Source organism: Vigna unguiculata, chromosome 3, assembly GCF_004118075.2.
Source record: "Vigna unguiculata cultivar IT97K-499-35 chromosome 3, ASM411807v1, whole genome shotgun sequence".
NCBI lineage: Eukaryota > Viridiplantae > Streptophyta > Magnoliopsida > Fabales > Fabaceae > Vigna > Vigna unguiculata.
This window is the reverse complement of record NC_040281.1, coordinates 60,851,703-60,869,840: the sequence shown is the minus strand read 5'-3', so window position 1 is coordinate 60,869,840 and position 18,138 is coordinate 60,851,703. Positions and strand designations below refer to the sequence as shown.

Here is an 18,138-nt window from a genome sequence, read left to right as displayed (position 1 = left end):
AATGGAGTTAATAGTAATTACATATAAAAAATATAATTTTTAAAATTACTTTAATCTATAACAATATATAAAGAGATTTTCTCTTTTGTGTCTGTATTTCAAAATACTAACTTTGTCCTTTAAAATATAATTATTAATTAAATTTTTGAAAATTAATCGTTATTTTTACAATTTTTTTATAAAATTGTCTATTTTTGTTTCTCTTCTTTTTTTCTATTTATCAACAGTTATTTTTTCATCTTTTTTGACACTTTTCACTTTATTTTCAAAAATATAATTTTATTTTATATATTAATTTAATAACATTATATTATCATCACTTACTACTATAATATCTTACAAATTAAAAAAATGCGTATGTACAAAGTATTTTAATAAAGTAAAATCTCTATTTGTTATTAAGTTAGTAGATAAAATAAATACATGTAATCAGTTCAGGATTTATTTACATTGAGCTGAATTTGAGAAAGAGTAAATAAAAAGATTTGAGAAAATTATAGTGTTGTTTATTTTAAGAGATTTGTAAAATATTTAATATGTATCTGTGTACGCATTTTTTTAATATGCATGATATTATATTAGTAATAGATGATATTATAATGTTATTAAGTTAATAAATAAAATAAAATTATATTTATAAAAAATAAAGTAAAATGTATGAAAAAAATATGAGAAAATATGAGAAAATAACTGTTGATGAATAGAAAAAAAAATGGGATAAGTAAATAGTTTTATAAAAACTTATAAAAGTAACCGTTAATTTTTTAAAATTTAACAAATAATTATATTATAAAGGATAAAGTTGGAATTATGAAATGTGGACAAAAAATGAATTATCTTTATATATAGTTATATATAATAGATAAAAAAAAATTATAATAGATAAAATGAAAATATTACAATTCTTGTGATCAAAAGAAGATCTTGATGATTAGTATTTAAATTAAAAATTAATATTTAAAAGCTAAAAATACTTGATGTGACCAAGGACCCGAGTGAATATATAAACATTGTTAAACTTAATTGATATATTGATATCTTGGTGGAACAATATAACTTGACCCTTTTTGTTATTAACTTTTTGCTATGTTACATATTTTATACATATAATTATTGGCTGTGAATTATAAATTACCATAAAAAAATAACAATATGAATATAAAATTTTTAAAATTTAACAATAACAATCACATCATATATAATTTAAATAAAATAATGAAACAAAGGTTTCTTTCGAACTCTCGCTTTTGTTTTTTCTAGTATGAAGTTATTATAAATAAAATTGTCGGAATTTATAATTCTTTTTATTGAACATTTATTCAAATTTTAGGGTAGATGTTGTGAATAAATCTCGTTGCGATGATAAGTAGAAGTAATTTATTAAGGATGTTCCCTTTAACCTTAACATTAATTTGATTTATACTTTTATTTTTTTTATACAATATTTACCAGTTTTAATTTCTTTAACCTCTATTATCATTATGTTTTAATTCTCAAAAATATTTCTTATTCAGGAGAAAGGTAGAAAGAGTTGCAGACGTTAACATAGTTCCAGTAATTATTATGTTAAAGTAATAATTAAAAGACACTTATAAAATGTGGGGGTAAACTTTTAATTTAAAAAAAACAGTTACAGATGAAGAACAAGTAGAAGAATTAGTGTTTAAAAATTTAGAAGATTTGATATAAAGTTCCAGCCGGCCCATGATTTCTTATTAAAAGGGCTTGAGAAGTTTAGTTCAATCATCTCCCGGCTGTTTTCATCAGATACACTGAAATCAATAAGCTTTGCTACAATTTCAGCGCTTTCCTGCACATGTTGCATGTTATAAGGGTCAGTCCACAATTTATTCACAAGTTGCAGCCTCCTTTGTTTTCCAACTGGAGGAACTTCCCATTTTGCATAAAGTACTTCTCTCTCTTCTGCTGTAAGTTTGTTCACCTTCTTCGCCAGATATTCCCTTTCCTGCCTCAGAGCTCTGATGCTGCACCATTTCACCAAAAGATTAATAATACTATTAATGTTTTTCTTCTGAAATAAAGCTCTTGCGAATATAAATAAACCTTTTTCATTTAGGGGATTACCTTGCAGAAACAGTGCTTGCAGGCTCATCACCTAGAAGTGCGGGACTAGCATTCCCAAGCTCTGCTAGATGCTGTTCCAACCAGGTCAATCTTCTTAGTTCAACTTCCATATATATCTGATCAGAAGGATCCCCACCTAACAAAAGATAAAACTGTGTCCGGTGCACTAGAGAAATGTGGCATAAATGCCATAACATGATAATTTGCTTCCTCTGCTGTTCAAACAGTATATGCCATGGTAACGGAGAAGATCGATCAGGAGTACCACATCCTTCATTCAATGACTTGTTTGCTTCAAGCTCCAAAACCTAAATCCACGCATGGATGAAATGAAAGTATAATGAGTTACTATATTAAACTTAAATCCATTATTGGTTAAGTGCAAGAATGAAACACAGTTCTTAAAATATTTAATACAAGCGTGAGTTGGCAAGAGTTTTTTTTTTTTTTTTATAAATTCTTTAGAATTGCGTTTTTTAGGATTTAATTATTATAAATTTAGGTGCAAATGTTAATATTTAGAATAGTCTTTTTTTTTTAGCTTTCTCAAGTCCAAAGAGCATTATTTAAGCTCAAATTAAAGTCCAATTAGAATTAACAAATCTCAGCCAAGAATTGAGCCAAGACAAGCATGTTCATGTGAAGGTAAGAAAAGCACGTGAAAGATTGTTAGACACCACTCGAGGTTCGGCCAATAACGGGACATTCTAAACTTCTTTTTAAATTTTGAAAATCAAATATACTAGAACCTAGTATATTCTAGAACTAGCATTTATAATAACAAACTCCTTTTCTTCTTTTAACTTTCGAGCGAACCTAGTATATATATTCTAGAACTAGCATTTGAATTCCATTGATTCATATTTTTGGATGACCAATACTGCAAATAGCTATGTCATCTCTTTATACTTTATTTTTTAGAATTTGAGAATTTGTGTAGCATTTATGAAAATGCTCTTTTATTTGGAGTCTTTCTCTATTTCTACTTCTAAGAGTCGAGTAGTATTTTTCCTTGAATATGAACATTTTTCAAAATAGAAGACATTCTAAGTTCTTGTTCTATCTTGACTTTATTAATTTCCACTATATACCATACTTTTGGTCATATGTTTTTTCAATTCCACTCCTAATTCTTCTTATCTTTTTGTTGTGTTTACATGTTGTCGCTAATAAAATGATTGGAAATTACTTTCACAATAACAAGAGTGATGAGATTCATATTTAAAGTTGAGTTTTATAGTGCTTCTTAATATTCTTAAGCTCCATTGCATATTTGGTCACTATCAAGTGCTGACATGGTTCAGTGCAAGAAATAGTTTTACTAACATAACAAAATGAGCAATGCAGCACTCTAGTAGGGCAGTGGAAATAAACTAATGTTACCTGGCAAACCAGAAGTTGCTTCTGGTAGTGCAGTTTTGCTACTAGCTCTTTTAACTCGGTAACATAAACTCGGAAGCTCCGAATGTTCTCCTCCGCAGCATTCTTGAACATTTTTTGAATCTTCTTTACGTTGACTGATTTTGATTGTCGGGTGGCTGGGCTCCCTTCCCGTGATAAAATAGAATCACAACTTTCGTCATGCTTTCGCGGAGTATCTTTATTTAACTTAGGAAAAGTATCACTGCCAGTAACTCCAATGTTGCTTTCCGGTGCCCTGTTCTCAATTTCATGTTCCATAGTTTTACGCGAAGAGGAAAGAGGCGAGCAAGGAGCACGTATTATATGTTGCATGTGGGGACTGTTGGTTAAGGAGAAAGGAAGAATTTTCTTCCTTCTCAGAGGGGTCTTGTTCTCTGGAGTCTCCTCTGAACTAAAAGCAGAAACAAGCTTGTCTATAGATTTTTGAACATTCTCCAGTTTCCTTTCCAAAGATGCAATAGTGTTCCCTTGATTTTTCAACTGAGTGATCTTTTCCATTAGGTCGGCCTTATCTGCGGCCACAATTTCTTCTGGAGTAGAGCTGGCAGCTACCAAGTCTTTTATTTCAGATAATACTTTCGACATGGTTTCAGCAGTTTCTTTATCCCCAAGTTTGTGAGTAGCAAAGTCCTTGTGCAGAACTTCTAGGGCTCGATTTGCATCCTCACAGAGCTGCAGCTGCCGATTCTCAAGCTTTCGAATCTCACCGACCAGTATGGATGGATCAGGTGAAGCCAATAAACTCTTCAGCATCGCCTGCCTGCCTACTGCCTCTCTTTTTTCAGGAGTACATTTACCATTGGCTGATTCTTTCTCTTCAGGAAAAGAAAGACATCTGACAACTTGACTAGAGGGTCCATAATCGTTTGATCCCTGAAGAAATCATATAATTTGTTTCAGAAAATATATCAGGGTTACACTAATGTGATATGACCAGTAGAATACCTTTGGAACTTTATTCGCTCTTCTTTCCAGATCAAGTTGAGATTGTACAAGGTCTCTCTGTCGCCTCAGGTTTTCCATATCCTTCTCCATCTGCAAACTCGTATTTATCAGTTCAATTCATCCAAAAGAGTTTCTCTTTTACATAAAAACTCAAGAAAAGTACGTTTTGTTTATTAACTTGGTTTTCACAAGTTCTGCGACGAGAAAAGCAGCCAACTGAAAGCCAGTTACCGGGATTTCGATCAGTTATGGAATGGGAAAGTTAAACGCATTGAATGGATCAAGAATATGAATATTTGAAGTGTTGGAATGTAGAAATTATTGACTACATGTTTGTTAACAAGAAAAGTTAAGACCGAAGAAAGGAGTTTGTACCTGCTGAATTTTCAATTCCTTTTCAACTAGCAATGACCTTAGACATGAACTCGAAGAAAGGTCAGGACTTCGTAACTCCCCTTCAAGTCTGGCAATTTCCTTTTGCAATTGTCTAACTAGTGTCTTATCTGAAACAACCTGTTAAAAATTATCACCATCTGTCTTAGTATGATACATTCCTTTTCTCGTGGAAAGAATGTAATAGATGAGATGGCTACTTGAAATAAAAAGAAAATTGAATATCACGTAGTAAGCACATGGGAAAATAAGACCTTTAGAATTGCCACTATAATTAAAAGACTGTGAATTTTACGAAAAATGTGCATACATAACTTTCTCTCGATAATTTAAAATATTTCTATCAAACAAATACCCTTTTGCTGCTAGTAAATTTGTGGTGGATAGTCTATGAACTAAGTACCAGAAGCCTGGGAGAGCAACATTCAAATTACACGTCAATAAAATTGAAAGATGTCAAACTTATGCAAGCTTCAGTTTAGAAAATAATGTAGAACATGAGTAAAAACTTTTTCATATCAATCTTCGGTCCAATCAAACAAATCACAACATTTAACCGTACCAATCATATTTAGACATTTAAGCGTACCATATTCACTCGGGCAGTATTAATGACTTCCTTTGCACTGTTAGCAAATGCTAGTGTATTTCTTGTTTGCTCCACGTGACTTAAGGAAGGACTTATGGTACATATAATCGCTGTTCGAGCATTCCCTCCTAATGAAGACTGCAAAATCCGTGTCAATTTTGAGTCTCGATACGGTATGTGACCACGTTTTCCGCCACTGCAAAGTAAAAGAAAACTTCAAAAGATAAATCAGACTTCTGTGCATTGACCAAATTACGGTGCCCTACAAGTCTTTTTATCATAGTAATCAATTTTAGATTAACTAATTTACACAATTCACAATCTCTAGTCATCGAATGAAAAAACGATTACGAAAAAAACTGGGTTCCGAAAGTGGAGTACTAATACACTTACGGAACCCAGTTTCTAGACGAAAGCAATGACCTTATATCTAGGGCGACTTTTTTATGTCACAAAAAACCAAATTTGCTGTGACCTTTGGATAAACTAAAAACTCAACGTAAATCCTGTTTTGAGGTTTCTATTTTTTTTTTTTTAACTATGCAGTTATTGTGGAGCTCTTAAACACATTCTTAATTTTGAAAATGTTTTTTCTGTAAGAAACAAACAAATAAGCCTTTTAGGATTTCTTAATCTGCAGCTTAATCCTGGCTACTAAAACTTTAGCAGAAGAACAATGACAAAGTAGCCACATGCATTTGGGTATTTAAAAAATATACGGTTGCTGGACCTGAGTTTCCTGATGACAGATGCAAGTGTCAACAAACTTCTGTTGATATGGCTCCCTTCCTTCATCCTTGCTCCACATGTATTTGTTTGAGAGATGCGTTCACTTCCAGCAAGATCCACAAAATTCTGAGGTTATAAGAATCACTCATCAGTATGACTAGCCAGTTATCAAGGGTATTATGTCAAACTATGAAGACATACCAAACTGGCTATGTAAGACTTTACGTGACCTGAACTTTCGCGAAGGCTGCTCTCTACAGTCTGAAATATTCGTATAAAAATAGTGACTACAGAGCAGTAAGCATAATGTCCTATCTTTAATCTCCACATAAAATAGCCAGAAAAAAGAAATCCAAAAGTTAACCAAGCTGAAATACTGAAAAAAAAAAGCATGCAATATCATCTTAAAAGATGATGATAATGAATACTTATATTTCCTCAAGTGAGCTTACCAGCCTGATTATTTGATGTGATCGTGAGCTTTTATCATTTAAAGCAGTTTCCCCAACTTGCCTTTGCGCTGTAGATACAACATTTACATGAACAATAGTACTATGCCGATAACCTAAGTGTAAAACGCTCACAACTTCTATATTTTCTACAACTCTGTTACATGGATTCTATACAAAGAGAACATCAGCAATAGTGAGATAAAAGTATTAGCCAAATAGCATGGTGATAATGTATGCTCTTGAGAAACCTATACGTGTAAATTACCCCAGATTTCTAAATTACCTTCACAGATGCCAATTAAATGCCTTAGATGTTGACCATCCTTAGCTACTTCTTCATTCAGCTTTTCCACAATAGTCCCTTTCTATATCGAAAGAAAAAATACACCTCAGGATTTGCTACAAATCAACGAAAAGCTAAAGCACTCGTTGACAAATTTCAGTCGCGGGTTTATTTCTGAACTATACCTCTGGATCATCCAAGAGCCGAAGAGGACCAGATTCACGTTTTAGAAGATCTATGACAGTCTCATTATAGATTTCCAAGGCAGAGATTCTCAAGATAAAATGCCTTTCTGGAGTCTGCGGAAATCGAAACGGAAAAAAACGTTACTAATTACAAGCAGTTACCCTTAAAATCCCTCAATTCGACTAATAGGATTCAAAACATGATTGGTCTTTTCCACTTTCTATCTCCCACTCAGTGGAAGATAATCGACATGGTTTAGTAGGAATCAACAGTTAACTAGTCACTCACATTCTTAATGTACTCGTAGATGTCCTTAATAGCACTTTCAGTGACGCCTCTCATCGTGAATGTCTTACCGCTGCTAGTCTGCCCATACGCAAAAATTGTTGCTGCGAAAATAGAGGAAATTGCTGAACGGATACAAAACAGCCCTTAATGAGAGAGAGAAGTTCTAATAAAAGCATTAGCTAAAATAAATTACCATTGATTCCAGAAAGTGCTGATAAAGCAACATCTTTAGCCCCTTCTTCATAAACTTTCTGAGTTGAGCACGCAGGTGCAAAAACTTTATCTGTGACGTAAGACACAATAAATAAGAAAATATATTGTATAAAAGGAAATAGAAATATAACAAATACAAGTCCAATGGACAAAAAATTAAAACTATAAATGAGCAAGATAATCGTTTAAATTTACTAGCGTCAACCAGAATAATGTAGAATTTAAGTTCATTAATTCCCATTTAGGAAAATGTCAGTTAATGAAAAGAAATTCAAACATCTCTTCCTCAAGAAAAAAAAAAAAGTTGAACAAGGGTACCGAAGGTGTATGGTGTTGCAGGCCTCTCTTGGTTTGGATTCTTGAACACAAGAGTATGCTCATCCAAACAGTCCCAAGCAATAAGATCATACATGGCTTGTTCCTTTCTATTGAGCGGCCTCATCCGAACCGTGACTCGGATTTTCTCCTCCCGAACTTTGGACCCACCAGGCGTGGCTGACAGATTCCTCTGCATCTTAGACAGCGGCGTTGCCACCGCCGCCGGTGTTCCCGTCATCGTACTCCGCCGCTAATTTCTGCAGATCAATCATCCATCAGCAAGAGCATTTTACAACACTTCATTTCTAAGAGAAAACAGCTGAGACAAAAGAAAAATGATTATAAATAATAACTACGCCGTATTCTTCCGAAATCGTTTAGCCTCTTTGCAGCTTACTGTGTTGGACGAGAACGAATAGTAATGACAGTAACAGAAATAGAAAGAAAATCGGAAATCTAAGCTTCGTAGAAGTAGAAATTAAAAATCTGATTTCAAATTTCAAAATAAGATACTATGCAAAGAACGACAGAAGACTAAGCTAAAACCTAGTATGCTATGAAACCACTAATATTGCCGAATCAAGTAACAAGAACACATCCAAACACACCCACACAAAAAAAAAAAAAAAAACAATATTCCCACTACTTCACAAAGGCGATTTGACATTACTGATTCATAAGATATGTTAGTAAATCTTTTTCTTGATCTTTACACTGCACACTCAAGGCATGCTTCTAAAAAAAGAAAACGATTCTTTGAGAAATAAATGATAAGAAGAACCTGCAAGTGAAGAAAGAGTGCACGGTGGCCGGAAATGGTGAACTCGGCTGGGAAAGTAGTGAAGGACGTAGTTCCAAAATCAAACTGTGGAATCTCTTGAGATTTACTTTTGGAAAGAGAAAAAAACGCTCTGAAATTCAATGTTCCAGAGATAGTATGAGGTATAGTAACGGCTACTTCTATGGTGGCCCTTCCATTCAGAGCGCGCATCGGCACGGGAAACAATAAAAACGGATGTTTCAAATTCTTGGTCCCACGTCCTCCACTTTCACGGGCCTTCGCCATGGGCTTCAATGCGTGGGTTTTGTTGGGCTTCTTGGGCCTCTCTCACTTCTTGCTAGCCACCGTTTTGTTACAGTGTTGCGTTGAAATAGTGGGAAATTAAATTAGAATCGTGAAATAATGACGAGAGCAAATGCAAATAGAACTCAGTGATATAATTGGTTCTGGGTTGCATCAGACTTATCTTAATTGCGTATATTTTTTATATGCTTCATTTAAATTTAAAATTATATACACAGAACTATCCTTTTTAAGAGGTTGGTTACAGAATTATTTTAATCTCAGTTGAAAAATAACATGGCTCGTCATTTGTCACGCCTATGACGCTAGGGTTTTATTTTATACAGCAATGTCTTTTTCATGATTTTAAGAATTTTGTCTATGATAACCGTGGAAAAAAAATGAGTATATTTTATTAGTTGAATCTGTATACATTTTTGAAAAAGAACATTTATGTAACTCTTTTTGGTAAATCTTGTACAATTTAACTTTATACTATTCCATACGAAGATGTCTGTCTCTCGTGTTCCAAGAATTGTTGAAATCTATTAATTAATAATGAGAATATCGAATATCACTTTTAAGTTAAATAAATGCAGTAGGTTTATTTTTTTCACAGGAAAAGTGATTTTATATTAATTAACCTGATTGTACAGAGTGTTCATCATTACCCTGATTCTGATATGATTCCGATTGAGGCGTTTCACTTTTTCTTTTTCAACTTTCCAATTCATAATTAACTTCGGAGAAATAGAACGAAACCAATGGCTATAAGTCCTATCTTATGGGCCAACATTTTTTTTTTATTGAAAAATTAAAAAGAAAACACAACAACTTGGTTGTAGTCAAAATTCACCGATAATATCTATGCAATATTTTGACAATTTCAATGATGACTTTAATGAGATTATAAAAACATATTTTTTTATATGTATAAAGAAAATTAATGTGAAATGTAAAATGATGAATGTACAGTAAGTGTAGAAATTTATTACATATCATGATTATAATATTTATTTTCTTTAAGGGTTGTAAAAAATACTTATTACTATTATTTTACTCATTTTATCTTATATATATATATATATATATTTATTTATTTTCCATTTTCCTTCCTTTCACTTTTATATTTTATTTTTCTCTTTTTCAATCTCACACTTCAAAAATTTGCTTTATAAATAATAAATTAAATTTTTCATTTTTGTTTTCTTTGAAGAAAAAAATGGTTCTATTATCTTTATTTTTATGAACAGATACAATTACAAGCAAGGAAACATTTTAGCATGTTATAGGTGATTGAGTTGTCTAGCTTTAAAATAGACAATAAGTTAGATGTAATAATTGATGATAATAATGTCATTACATGAGATTAAAACATTATATATACACTTTTTTTATTTTAGTCAACTAAAAATCTTATAAAGACAAAATTTTGATGAAGTCATCAAAATCCTAAACGAAAATATTTATATAAAATAATATACTTAAATCGGAATATGAAACTTTAAAAGATTAAATTATATCATAAATAAAATAAAAATGAGTAAGACCTGTGTAAAAAATGATACAATTTCAAAATAAAACATTACTACTTAAACCTAATTAATTTATACAAAACCACAGTTTTAATGCTTTATAAACTATATAAACTATTATATCCGTAAGAATCACAACTTATTTCTTTATATTTCTTTATAGACATGTATTAGTTTTAATGCTTTAATAGAGTCTAATTTAATATATATTCCTCTCCCTTCCTTTGTAAATTATCAGATAAACAAATATTTTCTTACTTGAATCAATCTTCCATGATTATAAACATGATTTTGAGTATGAATTTTATTTTACATGAACAATAAAAGTTAAATATATTTTCTCTCTCCGAATTATATATCTATTTATCATTATTATTATTATTATTAAAATCATGTAAGATATGTTTCTTCGACAAATGATACATGGATGAAAGTTATATTATAATCCATTGTAGAATTCTTTATATGACATAAAATGTTTTACTAGAATCAAAATGTATATTTATTTTACCAAAGATTGTTAAGAAGATAGCAGTTTGATACTTGAAAACTAAAGTATCCATTTACATAATTTATCATTTGAAAAATAAATAAATTAAACATTCAAACTATTCAAATGTTATTGAACGAATATTTTTGTGCTTAAAATTGTCAATATATATAATTAGAAGTAATAAATATTTATAGTAAAAAAATTATAAAAAATAGTAAAAAATTAATAAAAAAATGTTATTAATGATTTACGAACCAACTCACTTTCAATCAAATTCCAACTTGTTTAATATGTAAATTAAGTGAATTGAGTTCATTTTAACCCATATTTAAAAAAGACTTTAAAACTTTTCCAACTCAACTTAACGGGTTAGTTCATGCATTAAAATCTATTTTAATATTTTTGAATATATAATTTAATTTAAAAATATAATATAATTTTGAAAAATAATTTAAAGGAAAAAACATATTTAACTTGTAAAAAATTAAATTAACTTTTTTTTATGTCAAATAAATTTGGATAGATGGATTATTATGTAATCATTATCAATTCATTATAACAATTTTAATCAAACCACACGCCTTCCCTTTCATAAGATTAATATATTGATTTTTTGCATTTTAAAATTTAAATACTATATTTTATTACTTGTAGAATTTAAACTTACATCTATAGTTTTAAATTGTATGTATTTTATTTTTTTATTAATTATTTCAAACAAGTAAACACCTCCATTTAAGTGCATACCGTGTGTGTTTCATCAACTAAAACCAACGTGGTGAATAAATAAATATGATGTGTATATAGAACTGTCAAAACGGGTCACCCGACCCAATCCGGCTCGGTCTGTGACGGGTTGGTCACTTAGTGGGTCAATCCAACCCGGCTCACTTATTTATTAGCGAGCCAACAAAATTAAAACCCGATCCGACCCACCACGGGTTGGCGGGTTAAACAGGTTGGCTCACTGACTCACTTAATTAAAAAAAAAGCACACAATTTTTTTTCTTCAATCTCAAGAAAACTAAATTATAATTCCGATTAAAATCTAAATAAACTTCAATACAATCCAAATAAAATCCCAAATTATGTTAAACTCCAAATACAAACCAAAATCACAAAAATATAAATTACTATCTAACATCAAATCATTCTTGTGATTTATCAAATTATAGTTTTAGAGTCTTGAATGGATAAATTCACAACATTTTCAACTCCTGAACCATCTTCTTTATTCCCATCTACAATCAAACAAGAAAAAATTAATGTTAACTAATAATATTAAAAGATTAAGTATTAAATAATTAAATTAATTTTACAGTACTAACAATAATGTTACTTATTAATTCAAAGCCATACATATACATACATATATATATATATATATATATATTAATTTAATATTTAAAATTTATTGGCGGGTTGGTGAGTCAACCCGGCTCATCACAGGTTCAACCTGAATGAGCCGGGTTCTTAGTGGGTTGGGTTCATTTTTAACCTGTACAGAAATTTGTAATTTTTTTTCAACTCAACCCGACCCGATCCATGATGAACCGGGTTAGCTTGCGGGTTATAACCTATTTTGACGGCTCTATGTGTATAGAGTATTTATTCTATTTTAGTTTCATTATATTTGTGTAATTTAATAAAATATTTATTCCAAACTTCCATTACGTAGTGAGCTTGGTGGAGCAAGGCTTTCAACCACAAAAGGGTTTTTTAAATAGCATACATATATATAAAGAATTATACAAAATTAGATAAGAGTGCAAAAGTAGTAAATATATAATTACTAAACTCATAAAATATCTTGAAAGAGAAGATGCGGAAACATGGTCGACAGCTATATATGAACAAACTCATTGCTAACTTGACTATGAAAGATAGCAACTTTTGGGTTGGTAACTATCACTCCTGCATTGCACATTTCATTTATGTTAGGCATAACAAATCACTAAAACTTATCATCTTCTCACCTTTACATTGAAATTATATATGTTACATATGTTTTCATAAAATATAATTCTATTTTTTTATGAAATTTCTTTTATCCATTAATTATAACTCACTATATTACTAAATTTTTACTAAATATCTCAAAACCAAATATAGTCTTTCTTGAATAAATTTTTTCAAGATGCAATTCTATCAATAAACAACTTATATTTTTGTAAACATATATCTACTTAATTAAATAACTACGAATCTCATACTCTCATTTGCAACATTCCTTTTTCCAGTGTGTTATTGTAGTTGAAAACTACATAAATAATAAAAGAAGAACAAGCTAACATATTTTATAAAGGCAAAACACATTTTAGAATATGAACCAAAAAAAAAAAAATCACATCCTTACAAATCTCACAATATCATTCAATTTATACAATTATCACGCTATTTCCTAAATAATCTAAAGTCATAGGATTTATCTCTAGGGACTCCCTGTCCATAACAAGTTATAATAACTTATTTCTAATTGATCAATAGCAATTTATAACAATTTATCCCTTACTAATCTCCAATGGATCCATAGCAAATTTTTGGATAGAATTATGATAAATAAATTAACGAGAGAATAGTTTGGACATTATTTTCTCCCTAAATATAAATTTCATTTATTTGGTACGGGTTAACAACATATTATTCCATAACTTAAAAAATTGAATTTTCGAGGAAACAACGACAGAAATTATACCTTTATCAAAGTATATCTAACTAATTTCAAATTAGCTACATTGTCATTCTTTTATTAAATAGCAAGAAATTAGTAAAAAATATTTTTGTTTGCTAATTTTTCTAGTTAACTACCAATTTAGTTGTGTAAAACACAACAGAACATATAATATTAAAATTTTGACCGACTATGATTGTTTTGCTATATATCAAAAGTTTTGTGATGAATTTTGTTCTTCAAAATGATAAATAAATAAATAAATAAATCATAAATTTTTGAAAAAAGTAGAAAAAAGAAAAGAAACAATTTTAGAGAGATAATTGTCATTATAAAGTAAAACTCAATTAAATTAATTTTCTATTATAAGTTTTTTATTTTAATAATAAAATTTTCAAACTCAATTTATGAAGACCACTTTGTTGTCAAGCAATAAGATGATTATGTTAAATTTTAAAAAATTATATAGATAATATTTTCTTAACATATTTAATATAATTAAGCATTTGTTCTCATGGTTTGAACTCAACTTTTTAATTAAAATAATTTTACACAAATTGATTCATATTATCAATAATGATAAATTATATTTTCTTTCCTTGTGAAATAAATTAAAAATTGGTTAACAAGAAGTGGTAAGTAATACCTTTTTGTTTGAAAAAAGAAATTAGGAGTTGATAAAGTTGAAGCACCCAAAGCAACTCCTACGAAAAGGGAATGAATAGTTTGTAATATGTTGTTTAGGCTTATGAATGACGCTTTGAGTGTAAGAAAAGTCATTTTGATTTGTGAAGAACCAACAATTAATGAAAAGCCATTTGCATTAGATCTGAGTCCCCACAAAACCATTTAAGCACCCACTGATTTTCCTTTTAACAATTATCACTATAAATTACAAGCTAGTGTTGGTCAACGACCCCACATGTTCCAAATTATCTAATAATCACACAATTCAGAATTTATGTTCCCTTTTCATATCACTATAATTTCTCACTCCCTCTTGCTTCAAATATACGCACAAACATGAGTGTTCTTCTTTCAACTACTTTTCCTTTTTTTTTTTAACTTTTCCTAAAGAACAGGTATAAAATCAGTTTTTGTTGCTACGTACATTTGATTTTGTATAATGTTACAAACATATCAAACGATTCGCAGAGACAGAACATACATTATCTGGCCAGATGGGGTTGGAATATTTCTTTTTTTCTAAATAAGTGTTGGTGGAGAAAATTTAAAGTGAAGATAAGTCGTCCAAACTTTTCATAATCAATTTTATAAAATTTTAATTATTCGTTGCTATATACTTTGTTGTTAACGAATTTTATTATGAAAAAATAGTAACATTTATTGTAAAGTTTTTAATCAGCATTTATTTGTGTGTTAGTTAATTATAAATTGGTTTATAAACATGTATGATTGAATTGGAGTTTGTAGAAATGAATATTACGTACTTTTTAAGCTCCCATAATGTAATTATATATAATTTTAATCTTTAAGAAAAAAAATTGTTCTTAAATGTTTTTTATTTCAATGGTCATATCAACACTTTACCTCACTTTGAATAATATAGGATAAAAGAGTAAGATAAGTTATCACTTCCTATTAACATATCAAGCAACTTATGGGTTTGGATTCTCTGTACGGCACAAAGTGTGTAAAGTTTTAGAGATAATTATGAAAAGGATGGTATACAATTTTGATAGTGGAGATATTTGGCATTTAAGAAAGCTGATCGAAATTCGTACCTTTATTTTTTTTTGTTAAACTTAAATTTCATAAAAAAATTGGAGTAATTTTGGGTCTTTCTTAGAGAATTATCGGAAAGATTTAATATTAATAAAATATGAGTCCAACTCATACATAAGGGATTGATACCACTCTCTGTAAGCATAAACGGAGAATATGATCATAATATTGATTCTAATAATCAATCATAAATTCATAAACAATATCTCATCCCCATATTGATAATCATGTTGTAAATAGTAAACGGAAGCGTACCTGAATTGACCATAACGATAATATTAGAACACTCTTATATACACAGTGATTTTCCTCCTGTAGAGCACCTTGATTTCCCTTTGGTTTGATCTTCCTCCTGTATTTCCCTTTGGTTTTCTCTCTTGATGGGGATAGGGAGAAAGGAACAGGAAGAGTGCATTATGACTCTCTATGTGCTCTCAGAAGGAGAACACGACCATTTATAAACTGAATTACTTAAGTTTTAGTATTTCTAATTTGGCCCCTCATCAAATTATAAATTACTAACTGGTCTATACATTATTTTCATGACATATGCCTTTAGCCAAATCTTTAATTTAGTCAGATCACTTTATTATTTGGCTTTATAAATAATGGGACTAACACATTTAATTATGTATTATATATATGCATGACCCAAAATTACTAACACTCTCAACCCACTTCATTCTTATATGATGTGACTTAAACTCACACTTGAATTCTTCTTAAGAAGAGACTTACTTTCCTGATCACTGTCAGGGATCACCGGAGAGATTTAACACCAATAAGACATGAGTTCAACCTACACATAAGAGATTGATATCACTCTTAACAAAAATCGTAAGGCGATGTTTATGGGTCTTCATCCTTATATGATGCTCAATTATCTCATTTTTACTCAATGTGAAATTTAAACTCACACTTAAATTCTCAATTGTCACGCATTTAAAAAGATAATATTATCAATATGAAATTATTTATTTAATTTCTTTTTTCAATCATTTGTTGTTTAACCTATTATACTCTTTGTTGATTCAATAGTATAAAATACACAAAAATGTTAGAGAATATCGATTAAATTCTTATGAGTTGTTCTAAATAAAATAAATATTTATAATGATCGTTTTAGTTATGTTGTATTTATCTAAGTTGATATAATTTTTTATCCATATTATATTCATTTGAGTCCATCATTAAGATATTAACTTTGATATCACTTAATAAGATATCAACTTTGATTCACATCTAGATATCAATTTTAATAATTAATGAATATTTTGAAAGAAAAAATTACTAAGAAATTATAACACTAATGAAACATTAATTCAATTCATATAACTAATTTACATCACCTCAAATCTATAATTGGTTTATTATTATTTTTTTCTGTTGAACTTACTTATTTCGACGAGACTTAGACTCATAACAGAAACATCTTCGACATATATTCTCCTTAATCTCAAATTTTTGAATAAAAAATTCTTCCACATATCTTCTACTTAATCTCAAATTTCTGAATAGAAACATTCTTTCCACATATCTTCTCCTTATAATCATCTAAAAATCTTGAGAAAAAGAAAGAAGAGATATCTTCGTTTTGTCGTAACTTACAATTCAACATGCTTATGATGCAAACAAAAAAAGAGAATTTAAATTTAAAAGTCTGATTTAATTTAATATCTGTTCACAGTTCACAGCTATATTATTAAATTTTTTTCTTTTCGGGATTCACATTTCTATCAACGAAACCTATTCGGGTTTAACCGTAAAAAAAGAAACAAACAAAACACCAAGAAAAAAAAAACATGAAAAGAAGTATGCGCACCTTCAATTTAAAGTACAATATTGATGAAAATGCGTATATTTCAATGATATTGTGGGTATAATAAATTAGCTTAGTTGAACCTTTGCCATAATTTATCAATAACAATTTGCTAGTTGTAGAGTTGGTAAAGAGAAGAAAGAAAAAAAGAAAAGTTAAGCTCATGTGAAAGTGGGAAATAAAAAAGTGAGTTTTTTACACCTTTTTTGTTTCTACTTTTCATCTTTAGAAACGCACTTCCTCGTCGTTTTTTCTTCTGCTTGTTTCTATACTTCACAAAAAGTACCAAACAGTTTGGAAATTAACTATGCTTGTGAACGTGATTTTAAAAATCGATTAATTTTTTAGTAATTATTTTTCTACTTGAGTTGAGATGCATTATCCTTATCTTTGAGTGTGTAATTCATCTTCAAAAATTTTAATTCAATCGGAAGTTCCATTTTTTTTTAATTTAGAAGTCAGTTCACTGTTTATTGAGATAATATATATATATATATATATATATTGAGAACTTGGTTTGGTGATGCAAGTTTTACAAATGATGATGGGAAAGAATTCCAAGCTTTGTTAGAAATAGAAGTAGGTGTGTTAATGAAAAAATTGTCTCATGAGTTAGGTTTTAATTAGGCAAACCAAACCACCTCGTAGATATTTTGCATGGCATGTTTGATTAAATATATGTTTGAAAGAGTCAAAACTTGAATTAAGTCACTCTCAGAAAGAAAAACCATGACTAAGTTGTGTAGTTTGGTTAATAAAACCAAAAAAAAATTATGTTTTACATTAACCTTATAGTTTAATAGAAATCCACTCATCACTCACTACCCAAAGACTCTTTGTGCTCCGTACGTTTCAAATTATACTTTTTTTTACGTGGAGGAGGTGGTGATAAAGTTTAAAATGACCTA

At 29.5% G+C, this 18,138-nt stretch overlaps 1 protein-coding gene across 1 annotated transcript; it reads right to left on the bottom strand.

The window, feature by feature from the left end:
• Positions 1 to 1,599: 1,599 nt before the first annotated feature.
• Positions 1,600 to 8,891, bottom strand: LOC114178596 (kinesin-like protein KIN-7B). The gene is made up of 15 exons (XM_028064599.1): positions 8,685 to 8,891; positions 7,904 to 8,160; positions 7,566 to 7,655; positions 7,373 to 7,473; positions 7,084 to 7,197; positions 6,899 to 6,980; positions 6,616 to 6,683; positions 6,365 to 6,424; positions 6,165 to 6,289; positions 5,435 to 5,630; positions 4,828 to 4,965; positions 4,453 to 4,542; positions 3,469 to 4,380; positions 2,086 to 2,393; positions 1,600 to 1,985 (listed from the first exon to the last, which is right to left on the bottom strand). Exons 2-15 carry the CDS (start codon positions 8,139 to 8,141, stop codon positions 1,664 to 1,666), a joined length of 2,844 nt encoding a protein of 947 aa, XP_027920400.1. The 5' UTR covers positions 8,142 to 8,160; positions 8,685 to 8,891; the 3' UTR covers positions 1,600 to 1,663.
• Between the last annotated feature and the right edge of the window lie 9,247 nt (positions 8,892 to 18,138).